Below are 14,606 nucleotides of genomic sequence, written 5' to 3'. Positions count from 1 at the left end.
GCTTTATTGACCTTTGACCCTACCCAGCTCTCAAATTTAACCTTTGACTATAGCACAATGTATCAGAAAAAAAGATGATATGTCTAGTCTTTATAGTATTACAACCTTATTAACATAGTCAACATCTGGAAAACTTTGGAAGTAGGATAAGGTCATTTATTTGAGGAAACTTTATATCATTCCATCCTTAGAAGCTATCTAAAAATAGAAAACGTCTGAAGATACATTTTACCCCTACTGCCACATAAAATCAGTTTCATTGCCTGACAATAGATAGTAGTATTCACGTGGGTATTCTCATACTTAACCTCTGTATGAAGTTTCTGTAAGAAATGGAGTCACTAGAGTGATTACACTGAAAACGGACGTGACATGACAGACATGGGAAACAAATTAGTTTGAGGCTCCCTACCCCTCTACAATGGCGAGTGTATTAAAGCTGACAGACTGACAACAGACGTCACATCATACTATAAACAAAAAGAAACTTCGTGCCAGGTGAGCTTAATTACTTGAGTGATAAAACAAACACTGTCAAAATAAGCTGTATACAATTTTATTACAGTTGTATACATCTTCATCCATCAATTATCTGTCCTTTCTACCAAGAACATTCAACTTCATATTAAATAAAACGTAAAAATGTCTAAACTATAATGAATAATGAATAAATACAAATGAAAATGAACATTTTATCTACTTTAATTTTACCATAATAAAATAGTAAAATAAATCCTTACACATATGAAAAATGCTACACATGAGAATTCTAGTGTTTGACTTTAGTTTGTCCTTAACACAATGCTTTACTTCACACTTAAAACTTCCCAATATATAATGTATAGCGTAACATCTCTAAACCGAAACTTGTAGAATATACACCTGGTATAAATCAGACCTACTATGTATAAACCAGATCTCCAATGTATAAACCTGACATTCCATGAAGGGCCAATACATTCATTTCGTTGTTCAGCTGTAATGTTAAACCCTGTAAATATCGTAACATTCCACCGTGTGTCTACATCTACTGTATGTGTGACACATTCATTATATTTAGATATTTTTAGTGGTTGAAGTCAATATTCGTACAGTGAATATGAACACTTTAACGGTTCGTACAGTGAATATGAACACTTTAACGGTTCGTACAGTGAATATGAACACTTTAACGGTTCGTACAGTGAATATGAACACTTTAACGGTTCGTACAGTGAATATGAACACTTTAACGGTTCGTACAGTGAATATGAACACTTTAACGGTTCGTACAGTGAATATGAACACTTTAACGGTTCGTACAGTGAATATGAACACTTTAACGGTTCGTACAGTGAATATGAACACTTTAACGGTTCGTACAGTGAATATGAACACTTTAACGGATTCAGGTTCAACAAACTAGTTTTATAAAAGAAATCATAAACGTAAAACTGAAATTTACAGCTTTGAGTTTGTTAACACTTTATCAGTACCTTTATCTTTTTATAACCAATAGGTGCCTCTAGTTTACAGAGTCACATTTTGTAAATAAAATGCATTTTTTTGTAATTTAATTTCTTCTGCCCAATGCATTTCTACTTGTTAACAAAAAGTGTTAAGCCAGTTTCACAATTGGAGAACTGCTTTTTAGTTGAAACCTTAGCATTATGTAACACGTTTTAGTTACCCTAAACTTAATGACAAATAAATCTGGTATCTTATACAATTATCAACAGAGAAAACCTTTGAAACATAAAACAAATTGCTGCCATTTATAAATATCTCACATGAGGAAACATACAGGAAGATGTAATTAAGACATATCTTCACCTGATCAGGCTTCTAAACAGGTACATGCAATTAATCCAAACTTACATCTTCTTTCATACCAGACAAATGCTATTCGGATAGATAAATATCATCCCCTAGCTATTACATAACTATGGAAACCTATGGAAACCTTACAACCATAGTGACAGTAAGTTACTATGGAAACCTTACAACCATACAGACAGTTACTATGAAAACCTTACAATCACAGTGACAGTTACTATGGAAACCTTAGTCATAGTTACAGTTACTATGGAAACCTTGCAACCATAGTGACAGTTACTATGGAAACCTTAGTCACAGTGACAGTAACTATGGAAACCTTAGTCATAGTTACAGTTACTATGGATACTTTACAACCACAGTAACAGTTACTATGAAAATCTTACAACCATAGTGACAGTTACTGTGGAAACTTTACAACCACAGTAACAGTTACTATGGAAATCTTACAACCACAGTGACAGTTACTATGGAAACCTTAGTCACAGTGACAGTTACTATGGAAACCTTAGTCATAGTTACAGTTACTATGGAAACTTTACAACCACAGTAACAGTTACTATGGAAACCTTACAACCACAGTGACACTCTGAGTGAAGCTCTTCTCTGCGATTATAACTAATGCTGTGGTACAATTTACCTGAAGTTGTTTTAACATAAATTATCTCTTATAAAACACCTCATAATAATTTATGTACTCTAGATCTGTTTCATACAATTATATTCAATATAGCCAAATCATTAAAACAAGAGTTTCCAATCTACCTGTAACGTACACAAACAATAGTGGAACACAACAGAATCTAAACACAGAGCAGTGTTTCCTCAGAACTCTCCTTCCTGCTCTACTCCAAAAAACTGTTCAGATTTGTAATTCAGCCCGGACTTATTGCTTTAGTATCCGTCTGAACAGCAAAAAATATATAGTCATTTGTTTTGTAATACACATTAGTCTTTCAAAGATTTTTTCCTGCCTCTGCCTCGGCCCCTACCCCGTCCACCCCCACGCCCACGTTTGGATGGTTTCCTCGCCGGGGCTAAACACTTGTTGCAGTACCAGCTATCCTCCTCAGGTTCTTTATTTATCCCTATACATTCCCTACAAAACAAGAAACATGTATCAAAATAAGAATTTGCATGAACAAATATTTTTCAGACATCAAAACAAAATCTAGAATGAGTTTAACAGACAATTTTTAATAAAGTTTTCAAAAGAAGGGTATCAGATAAGGTTTTATTCAGTAAGTATTTTTCACAGCAATATTTTGTATATAACCGTTAACGTTAGTTTTATTTAATCATGATTAATATATTTATACCATCTATGTACCTACATACAGGAATATTGTCACACCTCTATACCACATGGTTTGTATCTACATATAGCAATATTATCATATCAACTGAAATGAACGTCTCTTACCAATGATACCAATCATCGCAGATGTCACAGCCAACCATGGGGCTGCCGTCATCCTGACGTTTACAAGCAGGGCAGATCCAGATCTTCTCCCCAGACGAGGTATCCTGAAACAAAACAGGCAGTGTTGCATGTTAGCTTCAATGATTAACTCCAACTAAAATACATTTCCTAAGTCTCTCTATATAATTATTGTCAGCAAGTCCAAACATCAACCAAGTACGTATGACGATATACTCAGGGTTGGTTATGTAGCAGTGCATAAGAGAAATAATCTGATCAACAGCTGCAAAATATGTAAATATGTATTAATTACTATTTACACCAACTACTACCATATCAAACACAGCTAACAAGCAAATTCGTGGAATTTATATCCCCCGCTTGCAGGACATATTGTAGGTTAACATTATTGAAGTTAGGTTTAAACATGTGAGTATCGTGCTTTTGAGATATAATGTATAGCTTGAAACTTGAAGAAAAAAAAGCCCTATACCTCATTGATTATCCGTAAATATGCACAAATCACATCGGTTAGCAAACTTAGCATGAGCTGGATGTGCATAAGGTTGAAACATCTTAACAATATCTACACTACAGCAACAAGTACTGATTGTAATGGGGGAGCACCATAGTCGCAAAGATGCATCAGAAAAGAATCGCATTGCCCTAGTACGCCTAAAATGTATATACGTACATACTAAATTTGAGTGAAATTGAGCAATTTCTAAATTGCAACCAATCAGAATCCTCTGTGTAATTGCTATGGCAATGGAACGAATGCGATTGAATTTTCAGTCCCCTAATACCCCGATATACCAATTTTCATCAAAATCAAACAATATCTAAATTGCGATCAATAAGAAGCCTCCATGTGGTTGCTATGCCAACAAAACATATGCAGTTGAATTTGCAGTCGCCTTATATCCCTTTATAACGATTTTCTTCAAAATCGAACAATATCTGAATTTCCACCAAGAAGAAGCCTGCTTGTGGTTGCTATGGCAATGAAACCTATGTGGTTGAATTATCAGTCCCCTAATATCCCTATATACCAACTTTCATCAAAATCTAACAATATCTAAATTTCAACCAATCAGAAGCCTCCGTGTGGTAGTTATGGCAACGAAACCAATGCGGCTGAAATCGCAATTCCCTAATATCCCTATATACCAATTGTCATCAAAATCGAACCAAGTTTGAAGAAAATCGGTTAACATTTGTTATAATTATTGCACAGAAACAAAGCGCGGCAGATAATGACCTTTTTCATTATTCAAGGGGACATAACTCTGCCAAAAGGGGGTCTGCCGAAAGTGGTCATCAAACTTGGCCGACCCCTTAAGGCATTTAACCCTGTGACCAAGTTTGAAGAAAATTCGTTAATATCTGTTGTAGTTATTGCATGGAAACGAAGCGTGACAGACAGACAGACAGACAGACAGACAGACAGACACCCAAATTAATATCCACTGTTTCAGTGAAAGTGGAGGATAATTACTACCATATCTAACCGATATAATTACAACCAAAAAAAAAGGTTTTCGTAAAAGGAAAATAGTAAAAACATGGTCCATTTTAACATTAACCTTCTTGTAATCAGGATCAAAGTCAAAGAATATTTAAATTTCTTTTATGGTTACTTGACTAAGTGACTAGTTACAAACTCGTTTCTTTACATTACTAGTAAAATTACTCACTAAAAAGCTCCCGATAGTCTCGGAGGTAACGGTTCTCTGGAGGGCTGTCTTGGCAGTCGCTGCAGCTTGTAATGCACTACTAATGGAGGGTGGTGGCATAGGTGGAATGTCAGATGCTTCTTTTATAACGAGGGGGCCAGGAGAGGGAGAGTGAGCAGGTGTTGGGGTTGGGGAAGGTGTAGGGGGCTTCGTAGGTGTAGGAGAAGGGGTAGGGGATGGATGGTGGATGGGTGTGGGGGGAAGTGAAGGGATGGGAGAGGGTGTACGGGTGCGAGAAGGTGAAGGTGTTTTTACTGGAGATGATGACATTGACTTAGAGGTAAATGCTGAAGGAGGTGGAGAGTTGACTCGGACAGGTGAAGGGGAGTATACAGGCATGGGTGACGGGGGATGTTTAGGGCTAGGGACAGGAGAAGGAGCAGGTTTGATAGGAACCCTGGGTGGGGTTCTATTCCTGGGGGGTGGAGGTGTTGGAGTCTTGTGGCAAGGGGAAGGTTGTGGTGTCAGCACTGGTGGCTCGTCAATCATTTCCATTTTGAGAATGGGTGGTTTATCATGGGAACTTTGGTCTGGTGATTCTGACCCTGTAAACTTTGGCACGGGGGTCACAGACTTGGGCGGAGGCACTGGAGTCATAGGCTTGGGCGGAGGCACAGATGAGGGTTCATGTTTTACTGGAACAGGTGAAGGTGTTTTCTTCATTGGGGAGGGTGTTTTTGCTGTTGGAGCTGGGGATGGTGTCCTAGGTACTGGTGGTGGTGTAGTGGGGAGTTTTTCTGGGAAAATTTCCTTCTTCACGACAATATGGCCGACATCCTTTTTAGATTTACTCTCCTTTTTACTGGATTTAGCACTGCTAGATGATGTCTTGGGTGAGTCAGATCCCCTTTCCTGACTAGAGGGCAGCGGAGGCATTGGTTTGATGACCCTATAGAACATACAGCTTGATTAAATGGCTAGCCAAATGAAAGAATTTTATTTCAACATTACATTTCAAACATGACCTACGAACCCAATTTAATATAGTACATGTAGCATATTTTTATCACAACCATCCATCCCTACAAAATGTGTGGGCAATTGCACAATACAACTTTCTTTATATTTTCACAGTATCAATAGGTAAAATTGAAAGTCCCTGTACCACTGCTAAAACTGTATTGTAAACTGTTTTTCTTGTAGCTATAGCTTTAATATAACATTTCTGAAAAAAACCCACTCATTGTGGAACTTTTATACAAATAATGATAAAGATGAATCACAGAAGGATCCATATCCATGCCCCGAGTGTAAAAATGCAATGAAGCCAGACCCGAACCTCAGATCATTATACTCTTGATCTACAAGGTGAGCTACCTGCTGTTAACGGAAGTAACCAGGTCCAGTCATCCTAGTTATATCCAAAATAAAATTAAGGGGAGATAACTGTATGTACGAACAAGAGGTCCAGTGGGCCTGCATCGCTCACCTGGTATTAATCTCACACTTGTAATCTTAAAAGTGGACTAAAATACAGCTACAGGCAAAAAATCAGTGTTTCATTCATAAGAACCTATTAAAAGATTTAAACATATGACATCTGTGACCTTGAATGTCGAACAAGGACATTATATTATTAGGTTGAACAAAGTTTAGTCTTCCAACCCAGCATGCTTCTGGAAAAATATCATTACCCTGGACCTTTTGGTTATACAGAACAAATCATTTAAGATTGAAACATATATTGACCACTGTGACCTTGAATATGGACGAAGGTCATTCACTTGGTAGTCCTTCTTCCCAGCATGTTAATGGCCAAATATCATCACCCTTGGCCTTTTGCTTATTAAGAAGTCATTCAATGGTTTTAAACACATTTGACCCCTGTGCCAGCTTGTTACTGGCATTATCTTAGGCCTCTAGGTTATTCAGAAGAAATTAGGTTTAGAACATATTTGACCCCGTGACCTTGAAAAAAGATGAAGGTCATTCATTTGAACAAACTTTATAGCCCTTCATCCCAGCATGCTATTAGCCAAATAACCTCACCCTAGGCCATTGGTTATTCAGAAGAAGTTGCTTAAATGTTTAAAACATATTTCCCCTTTGTGACCTTGAATATAAGTCAAGGTCATTTATTTGAACAAACTTGGTAGCCCTTCATCCCAGCATATTACTGCCCAAATATCATCACCCTAGGCCTCTCGGTTATTCAGAAAAAGTTGTTTTAAGATTTTAAACATATTTGACCCCTGTGACCTTGAAAGTGGGTCAATGTCATTATTTTAACAAACTTGGTAGCCCTTCATCCCAGCATGTTACTGGCCAACTATCATCACCCTAGGCCTCTTGGTTATTCAGAAGAAATTGTTTAAATGTTTTTAACATTTTTGACCCCTGTGACCTTGAATATAAGTCAAGGTCATTTATTTGAAAAATCCTGGCAGCCCTTCATCCCAGCATGTTACTGGCCAAATATTATCACCCTAGGCATCTCGGTTATTCAGAAGAAGTTGTTTAAAGATGTTAACATATTTGACCCCTGTGACCTTGAAAATTTATGAAGGTAATTTATTTGAACAAACTTGGTAGCCCTTCATCCAAGCATGCTTCTGGCCAAATATCATCACCCTAGGCCTTTTGGTTACTGAGAAGAAGTTGTTTAAAGTAAAAAATTGAAGCCGGCTGGACGACGGACGTCGCACCATGGATGTACATGTATGTACATGTAGTAATGCCTAGAAATATCAACTTTCTCTCATTAAACATTTTTGGTGGATATGTTGGTTTTTTTCCTCAAATTTACTACACATACTTAAATCTTAAATGAGGCATATCTCATTTAGTTTGATCAGTGGCCGGAGATTCACTCACAGTTTTGGTATCTCCGGCCTCTGGGCTGGAGACCCTGATGGAGACTGCTCCTTGGCCTTGGAACTGTAAGTCACAGTCGATGAGAAGGGAGAACTGCCCAGTCGAATCTTCAGCTTCGTCAAACCAGTAGGGAAAGTACCAGGTGACTGAAAATGATATAACTATCAAAGTTTAAAAATCACACACAAAATAGGTTTAAAATGACAAAGTTAAGATTGGCAGGGGGGGGAATATGCTTGTTTTTGGTAAATAGTTACTGGAAAGTTAGATGCATAGAGGAAAGGATGTATTTTCTCTTTATCAAAAAGCTGAAGTTAAGTAAGGGGAATTTAAAATAGCTTTTTCCATATTCACAACAAGAGTACCGCAGGGCGGAACAATATACGCCCGTCGAATGCCATATAGTGTTATATACTTTCTTACATTGAAAAAGGACCTGCATCATTCTAAGAGTGGTTAGCTGACACTCACCTTTCACAACTAGGTTAATGTTTAACTTTTTAATTTAAATGTGAAAAGGCATGGAAAACCTATCTCTGGATTTTCTAGTTTTCTATAACATTACACTTGAGAACCCCTCTGTGCTATTTATATCTTTTGCAATAATCAATGAATCAAAATTATTTTAAGGCAGACACAACTTCATATCATGATTATAATGTATACAAAGTTTCAAAGAGATCCGTTGAAAAATGTAGGAGGAGATTGCCGTACAAAAATCAAATACTGAAATAAACAAAGGGGATAACTTTTGCAAAAATTGTCGAAATCAAAATTCTTTTCATGGAAACAAAACAATATATCATGATTATTTAACCTTTTAAGTTTCAAAGAAATTCGTCAAAAAATGTAGGAGGAGATATCTCCGGACAAAAATCAAATACTGAAACGAACAAAGGGGAATAACCTTTGCAAAGATTGTCGAATCAAAATTCTTTTCAGGGAAACACAACTTCATGTCATGATTATAATGTATACCGATTATAATGTATACCAAGTTTCAAAGAGATCGGTCAAAAAATGTAGGATGAGATTGCTGGACAAATAAAAGTTTACGCCGGACGGACGACGCCATACCATAATGCTCCTGTCAAAGGTGACGGGCATATAAAAAGGCTAGTATCAAGAAGATTTCCTCTGGTCATCCAAAAGCAAAAAAAACCTTGGTCACTACTGGTCATCTAAACTCAAACTAACTCGGTCACAACTGGTCATCTAAAACCATCCTAACCTTGTCACAATTGGTCATCTAAAACAAACTTACCTTGCTACTCTTGTCTTTGTGTTTGCTTCTCTCTTTGTCCCGGTCTTTATCTTTGTTTTTCTTTTTCTTTTCTTTGTCCTTTTTCTTCTCTTTCTTTTCCTTTTTATGCTCCTGTAACATAAATTATGCATTCCAACAATGACCTACTGTCTGATGTATTAGTTTTAGAAATAAGTTTAAGCCCCCTCACATGTATACTTATAGTATACAGGGAAGTGTCAGGTGCTTTTTTTAGCTCCCTTTCAGATTCAAACCCCTTGACTTAACAAAGTTATTTTTGTATACAGGCAGGTACCCAGTTCCTGTTTTAGCACCCGTACATGCTTTTTATATAGACAGGATATATACATATATAGCAGGCTAAAACATGTAGAAAGTAACAATATGTGAAGATCACAATACCGGTCCTAAAGGGTTCAGTATCTTTTATTTTCCAAACAGTGCTACTACATTGTTAAACAGTAAAAGTGTTGGATCCTTTATCTGATACATGTAGCATTGTTCAATAGTAGGAGTACTAGTGTTGGATTGTCCTGTTGGGGAACTGTTGATCACCCAAGCGTGACTGTTGGTAGCAATGAATGGGGCTGTGCATGGGGCTATGATTGACAGGTTTGGGAAACTTTCAGTGGACAAGGGGAAATTTCAGCGGAATGGGGAAATTTTAGTGGATGGGGGGAATTTAACTGAAATTGGGGAAATATAACTGTTCGTGGAGATTTTCTTCAGAAATAGGGTAATTATTACCCAATTTGTGATGAAATTTCCCAAGTGTATTTCCTAGTGATAGTTTTTATCGTTCTAATAATTGGGCTTGAGAGATATCTTTATAATGGATAAAAAATCATCAATGCATTTCATCGATCATTTTCCTCTGAAAGTATTGAAAGAAACACAGATATCAAAACTCCACCTAACCATAAGTTTGACACTCACCTTAGATTTGTGCTTCTCCTTATCCTTGCTGTGACTTTTTTCTGCTATAGGTGCTACAGGAGCACTCTCATCCACCTTAATGTTAATGGGTGGTTCCTCCATCACAGGTGGGGGTAGTTCCTCCACCACAACCGGTGGCACTTCTTCCACAGGTTCAGGACTGGGACTTCGGGGAGCAGTTGGTGCTTGAGCAGGTGGGGCAGGGGCAGGGGCAGGGGCAGGGGCAGGAAAGCTGGGTTTAGGAGTGGATCTCATTGGTGGACTCTCGGGAAAGTCAAACACAGCAAACTTCTCATCTTTTGGAGACTTGGGTTCCATAATAGGTGGTGGTTCTACAACAGACGGAGCCACAGGTGGAGTGGAAGGTTTCTTATTGCCTTTGTTTTTACCTTTCTTGGGTGGTCTCCCTTTTTTGCGTGGAGAGGTTTGAGGTGTTAACACTGGTGTCAAAACTGGTGACTGAGGCAAGGCAGGTGTTGGTGTAACAACATCCTGTTCTATAACCTCCTCCTTCACCAACACGGGAGTTAACCCTACCGGTGTATCGTCCCTATCTGCTGCCCCTATCACAGCATTGATAGTATCATCTATAGAGGAACTCAAATTTAAATCTTTTATCTTTTCAATTGGCTTAGAATCTTCTTTTTCTACTTCCTTTTCTACTGGAACAAATGAGTCATCTGGAATGTCTGGCTCCTTTTCTGTTTGGTTTAATGTTGATTGTCTTAACACACTGTCAATAGAACTTTGAATAGCATCTAGTCTACGTTTCTTTTCCTCCAAGTCGCTGGGTTTAGAAACCTTTTGTTTACAACTCAAATCCAGAGGAATAGATCTAGGTGAATCTTTGTTTTTATGAGATGTGACTGCACTGTAGAGGGATTCATCTTTATTCTTAACACTTGGGGAACTAGACCTGCCCTTTTCTGAACTGGGCCCTTTCTGTCTCTCCAACATAATTGTTTCTGAGAAAAGTCCAGCACCACTATCACTAAACACCTTGTTCTGTCCCTTCTTAGTCCCCCCTCCCTTTGGACTCTTAGCCCTTGCTGGTGACTTTGACCTTGACCTCGGCCTCGGCCTTGGTTTGGGAGTTAGTAAGCCCTTTTTAACTTTACTTCTTGACTTGGACACATCTTTCTTTTCTGAGCTGGTATTTGATTTTTTCTTTACTCCACTCTTTTTTGATGATGAATTTGAAGAACTTTTATCCTTGTCTTTTTTTTGGGAGCCTTCATTTGAATCCTTTTTGCTATTTAATTCGGAAAGAATATCTCTTGCCACAGGCAGCAAAGATGCTGATTTTGAAGCAGAACCTCGAGTGTTGTCCTTTGGAAACCTCTTTGGAAAGCCTTGAGGGGGTGTTTTAGCATCAGGAAGTTTGCCTATATAGCCACCTGTCGGCATCACCTCCCCAGCAACAGTCATCGCCATGCTCTTCATCTCGTACTGTGAATGTGCTGCCTCTTCTGGTAGAGTGGTTAATCTGAAAGAAGACAAAACACCAGTTATTGATCAATGGTTGGACATATCCGGATATCAACATTTAGCAAACATTTCAAAACCATGAAGTGCTACAATTTTGTCACTTAATTTGTCATTATATTAGAAGACCATGTGGCTGTCAGTAAGGCTACAACTTTTTAGGTCCACTACCCAGTTAAGTTAACCACATTACCTGATCCTTTTGGAAGGTGGTCCCCCAGATGGTGGACTGGTCAGGAGGCGCTTGTCGGACAATCCTGGGCTGACTGAAGTACCATCCACTTGAATGTCAGAGGGTGAGACAGCCAAGGGTGTGGTCGGAGGGAGTGGAAGCAGACAGGTTTCTGGCTGGGTGTGTGGAGGAGGAGACTGTGGAGTCTCAATCTCTTCTGAAAATGATGAAATGAATTTCTTATGCAAACAAATATATTTTCCATCTGCAAATCAACAATTTTCAACATCAATTAATTGAAGAAAACAATATTTTACGACAAAGCAACTACCTTGTATTTTTATGTTATCATGTAAGTTTGTGCAATGTCTGTTTTTCAAAGCAACTGAGCAATACTTTGCACAAATTCTTTATATTATGATAATTCAGAAGCCAATTTGGTTAGATTTTTAATTTCTCTCCATGACAGTCAATAATCAAATTTAAAAAAAAATATTTAAAGAAAGTGGAAAGCGCACTCGCCTTTCACCAAGAGAACGGGGGAACGATTCATTCCCCAATCTGAGGTGTAAAGGTATGGGGTCAGGTTTTCCTCCCACACATTCAGCGCCCCCCCCCTTCCTGCATGCTAACATCTGGATCTGAGCCAACAAGAGTGATTACTAAAAGTTGATAAAGCTTGTTTCACAATTGCTGTAAAATTATTAAAGTTTAATTTAATTTGATGGTATTTCAAAAGTATATCTACCAACCAGGAAACATTGCTGGCAGATACTCAGGAATGTGTTCCTCCCTTTGTAGCACTTCTCTGCTGTCATATCTGGGGAACTGAAGGTTGTTTCTTTTTGGAGCCGGAAAGGCCACAACCTCTTGGGCAAATGGCAATGGGTCAACATGGTGAACGTAGTCCTCCAATTCTCCTAGTTGTATACCTAAGTGTCCAAACGCTAAGCCCAGATCATCTAAGTTAGGGTCGGTCCTCCCAACTGTAAAGAAATTGTAGAGGAGGATACACAACAACACTATAACTGGGTACACTACAACATCAATTATTGAGATCCTTGCTTTTTTATTTTATTTTATTTTCCTATTGTTATTATGACTGTACATGAACAATTCAGAAGGGACTACATATACATGGACACAACTCAGAACAAGATTTAATCATCTATCAATACACTTAACAGCACCTTAGAAAACAATGACGTTCATTTTCTGACCAAGTAGTCATAAATTGAAGTCTCTGTAGAACCAAAACTGTTCTTAAAATAATATTAGAGCATTTTATATAGGCCTACTTATATCATTATAATTGAATGTAATCCACCATTAAAAATCATTTTTTTGGGTCTGATGCAAAATTCGAAATGGCATTTATAAAAAAAATATGCTCTGATAACTTTCAAGGGTCATCGATACATAGAGTTTGTTATGTAGTTGGTCACTTAAACGGCTAACCCACTTTAGATATATAGGGAGTCAGTAAAAAATATATGAAAATATGATGGCACAAAAATATTACACTGCTCTGAGTAACGATGGGTAACTTTGGCTACTTCCAGGAGATATCTCTCCAAAACATCGGTAAGAAGCTCCAGAGGTGTCGCTTGAGCAGCATTCCATCCAAGATTTTGACAAATTTGGGCAAGACTGATCCGCAATATATTTCGGCAGTACTCATCCGCCATTTTCTAAAACAATAAACATGAAAATAATTAGTTAAGCACTGATAATGACTGAATCTGAGACTCTAGTACTTTGCTGTAAATCGATGCACCAGGAGATTGGACCATTGTTACTGTGTGTTATAGTATGTTATTGGTGACAGATACATTTTACGATATAGCCAAATGAACGTTTTCATACTCAGTCATTACGGTACCGAAATGTTATGGTACTTGTATACAATGTATAAGTACTTTCCCAAAAGTAGTTAGGATATTATAATTTAAGAGTTTTGACACTTGGACTAATGTTTCAACTTTCTACTTCGTCTGACACTTTGTTTGAACTTTGACACTTAAACCGATGACCACCAAAAAATAATCAGGTGTAAAACTCACTGTTACGTACCATACTACAGTGTGTATATATAAACAAACTTTGTTAAGGGGTTTGTGAGGTTATGAGTAAGGATGAATCAGGTAACTTTACAGAGGCCACTGACTTAATCTTGAATCAGAAAATGATGCTAGACCACTGGCTTATATTGCCTAGTAATGTACACACTGATAGGCACAAAGGTTGTTGTTTTGCCGTAAAACAAAGATTTAAGGGCGAAACATTGTTTGGTATTTTCTTCAGATTTTAGTAGCTTTAAGTCACAAATTAAGCCTTTGTTGTCATCCATATCATTAAAATCAATTTTATAAATAAAATGTGTTTAACGTTGTTTTTAAGCGAGTTTGACAAATGGCAGATGTGAAAAGCTGACTCAGCACTCACACAATTGCATATTTTTCACCAATGTAGAAAGATATCAATAAGTTTAGTTGATATATTTAAATATTAATTATTATATTAGCGTATACATTTTTTTTTTGAGCAAAACAACCTAGGGCAAACGAGATTTACCAATTGCAATGGCGTGATACATCTTCCCTATCCACCGATAAATGGCCTTACATGACCACACGGAGTCACTACGTGTAAACTATACGCTGCCACCAAATGCGATGTACATGCGGACGACAGTACTGTAACCCCCTCCCGCTTTCCAGAAACAACGCACATATGACGATATTTGACAGTTTCAATACCTGGATGAATCGCCTTTACATTACAACATTTCACTACAGTGTAAGATGCAATAAAAATAGTTCATGGCATATGTACTATTTCTTATTTCTTGGTGTTAAGTTGTTCCTAGCTCCATCGTTTTCATTTTACGGGCACCGTTCGGTATATCGGTGTCATTTTAGAACTTTGACATTGTGGGTAATTTACTTTCTATTCAAACGC

The 14,606-nt window shown here is 37.6% G+C and overlaps 1 protein-coding gene across 6 annotated transcripts; it reads right to left on the bottom strand.

Moving 5' to 3' along the window:
• Positions 1 to 528: 528 nt before the first annotated feature.
• Positions 529 to 14,567, bottom strand: LOC110452645 (transcription initiation factor TFIID subunit 3-like). 6 transcript variants are annotated; one of them, XR_002463207.1, is made up of 11 exons: positions 14,405 to 14,567; positions 13,168 to 13,336; positions 12,398 to 12,631; positions 11,667 to 11,862; positions 9,989 to 11,474; positions 9,053 to 9,163; positions 7,789 to 7,934; positions 4,936 to 5,863; positions 3,239 to 3,342; positions 2,229 to 2,914; positions 529 to 2,104 (listed from the first exon to the last, which is right to left on the bottom strand). XR_002463207.1 is itself a non-coding variant. In XM_021501282.1 (10 exons), exons 2-10 carry the CDS (start codon positions 13,331 to 13,333, stop codon positions 2,764 to 2,766), a joined length of 3,522 nt encoding a protein of 1,173 aa, XP_021356957.1. In that variant the 5' UTR covers positions 13,334 to 13,336; positions 14,405 to 14,567; the 3' UTR covers positions 529 to 2,763. The 6 variants fall into 6 exon arrangements, 4 of the variants coding, with proteins under 4 accessions (XP_021356957.1, XP_021356961.1, XP_021356959.1 ...); XR_002463208.1 differs by having other exon boundaries at positions 530 to 2,104; positions 2,353 to 2,914; XM_021501282.1 differs by having other exon boundaries at positions 529 to 2,914.
• Between the last annotated feature and the right edge of the window lie 39 nt (positions 14,568 to 14,606).

Source organism: Mizuhopecten yessoensis, unplaced genomic scaffold (assembly GCF_002113885.1).
Source record: "Mizuhopecten yessoensis strain PY_sf001 unplaced genomic scaffold, ASM211388v2 scaffold6779, whole genome shotgun sequence".
NCBI lineage: Eukaryota > Metazoa > Mollusca > Bivalvia > Pectinida > Pectinidae > Mizuhopecten > Mizuhopecten yessoensis.
This window is presented reverse-complemented; position numbering and strand designations above follow the sequence as displayed.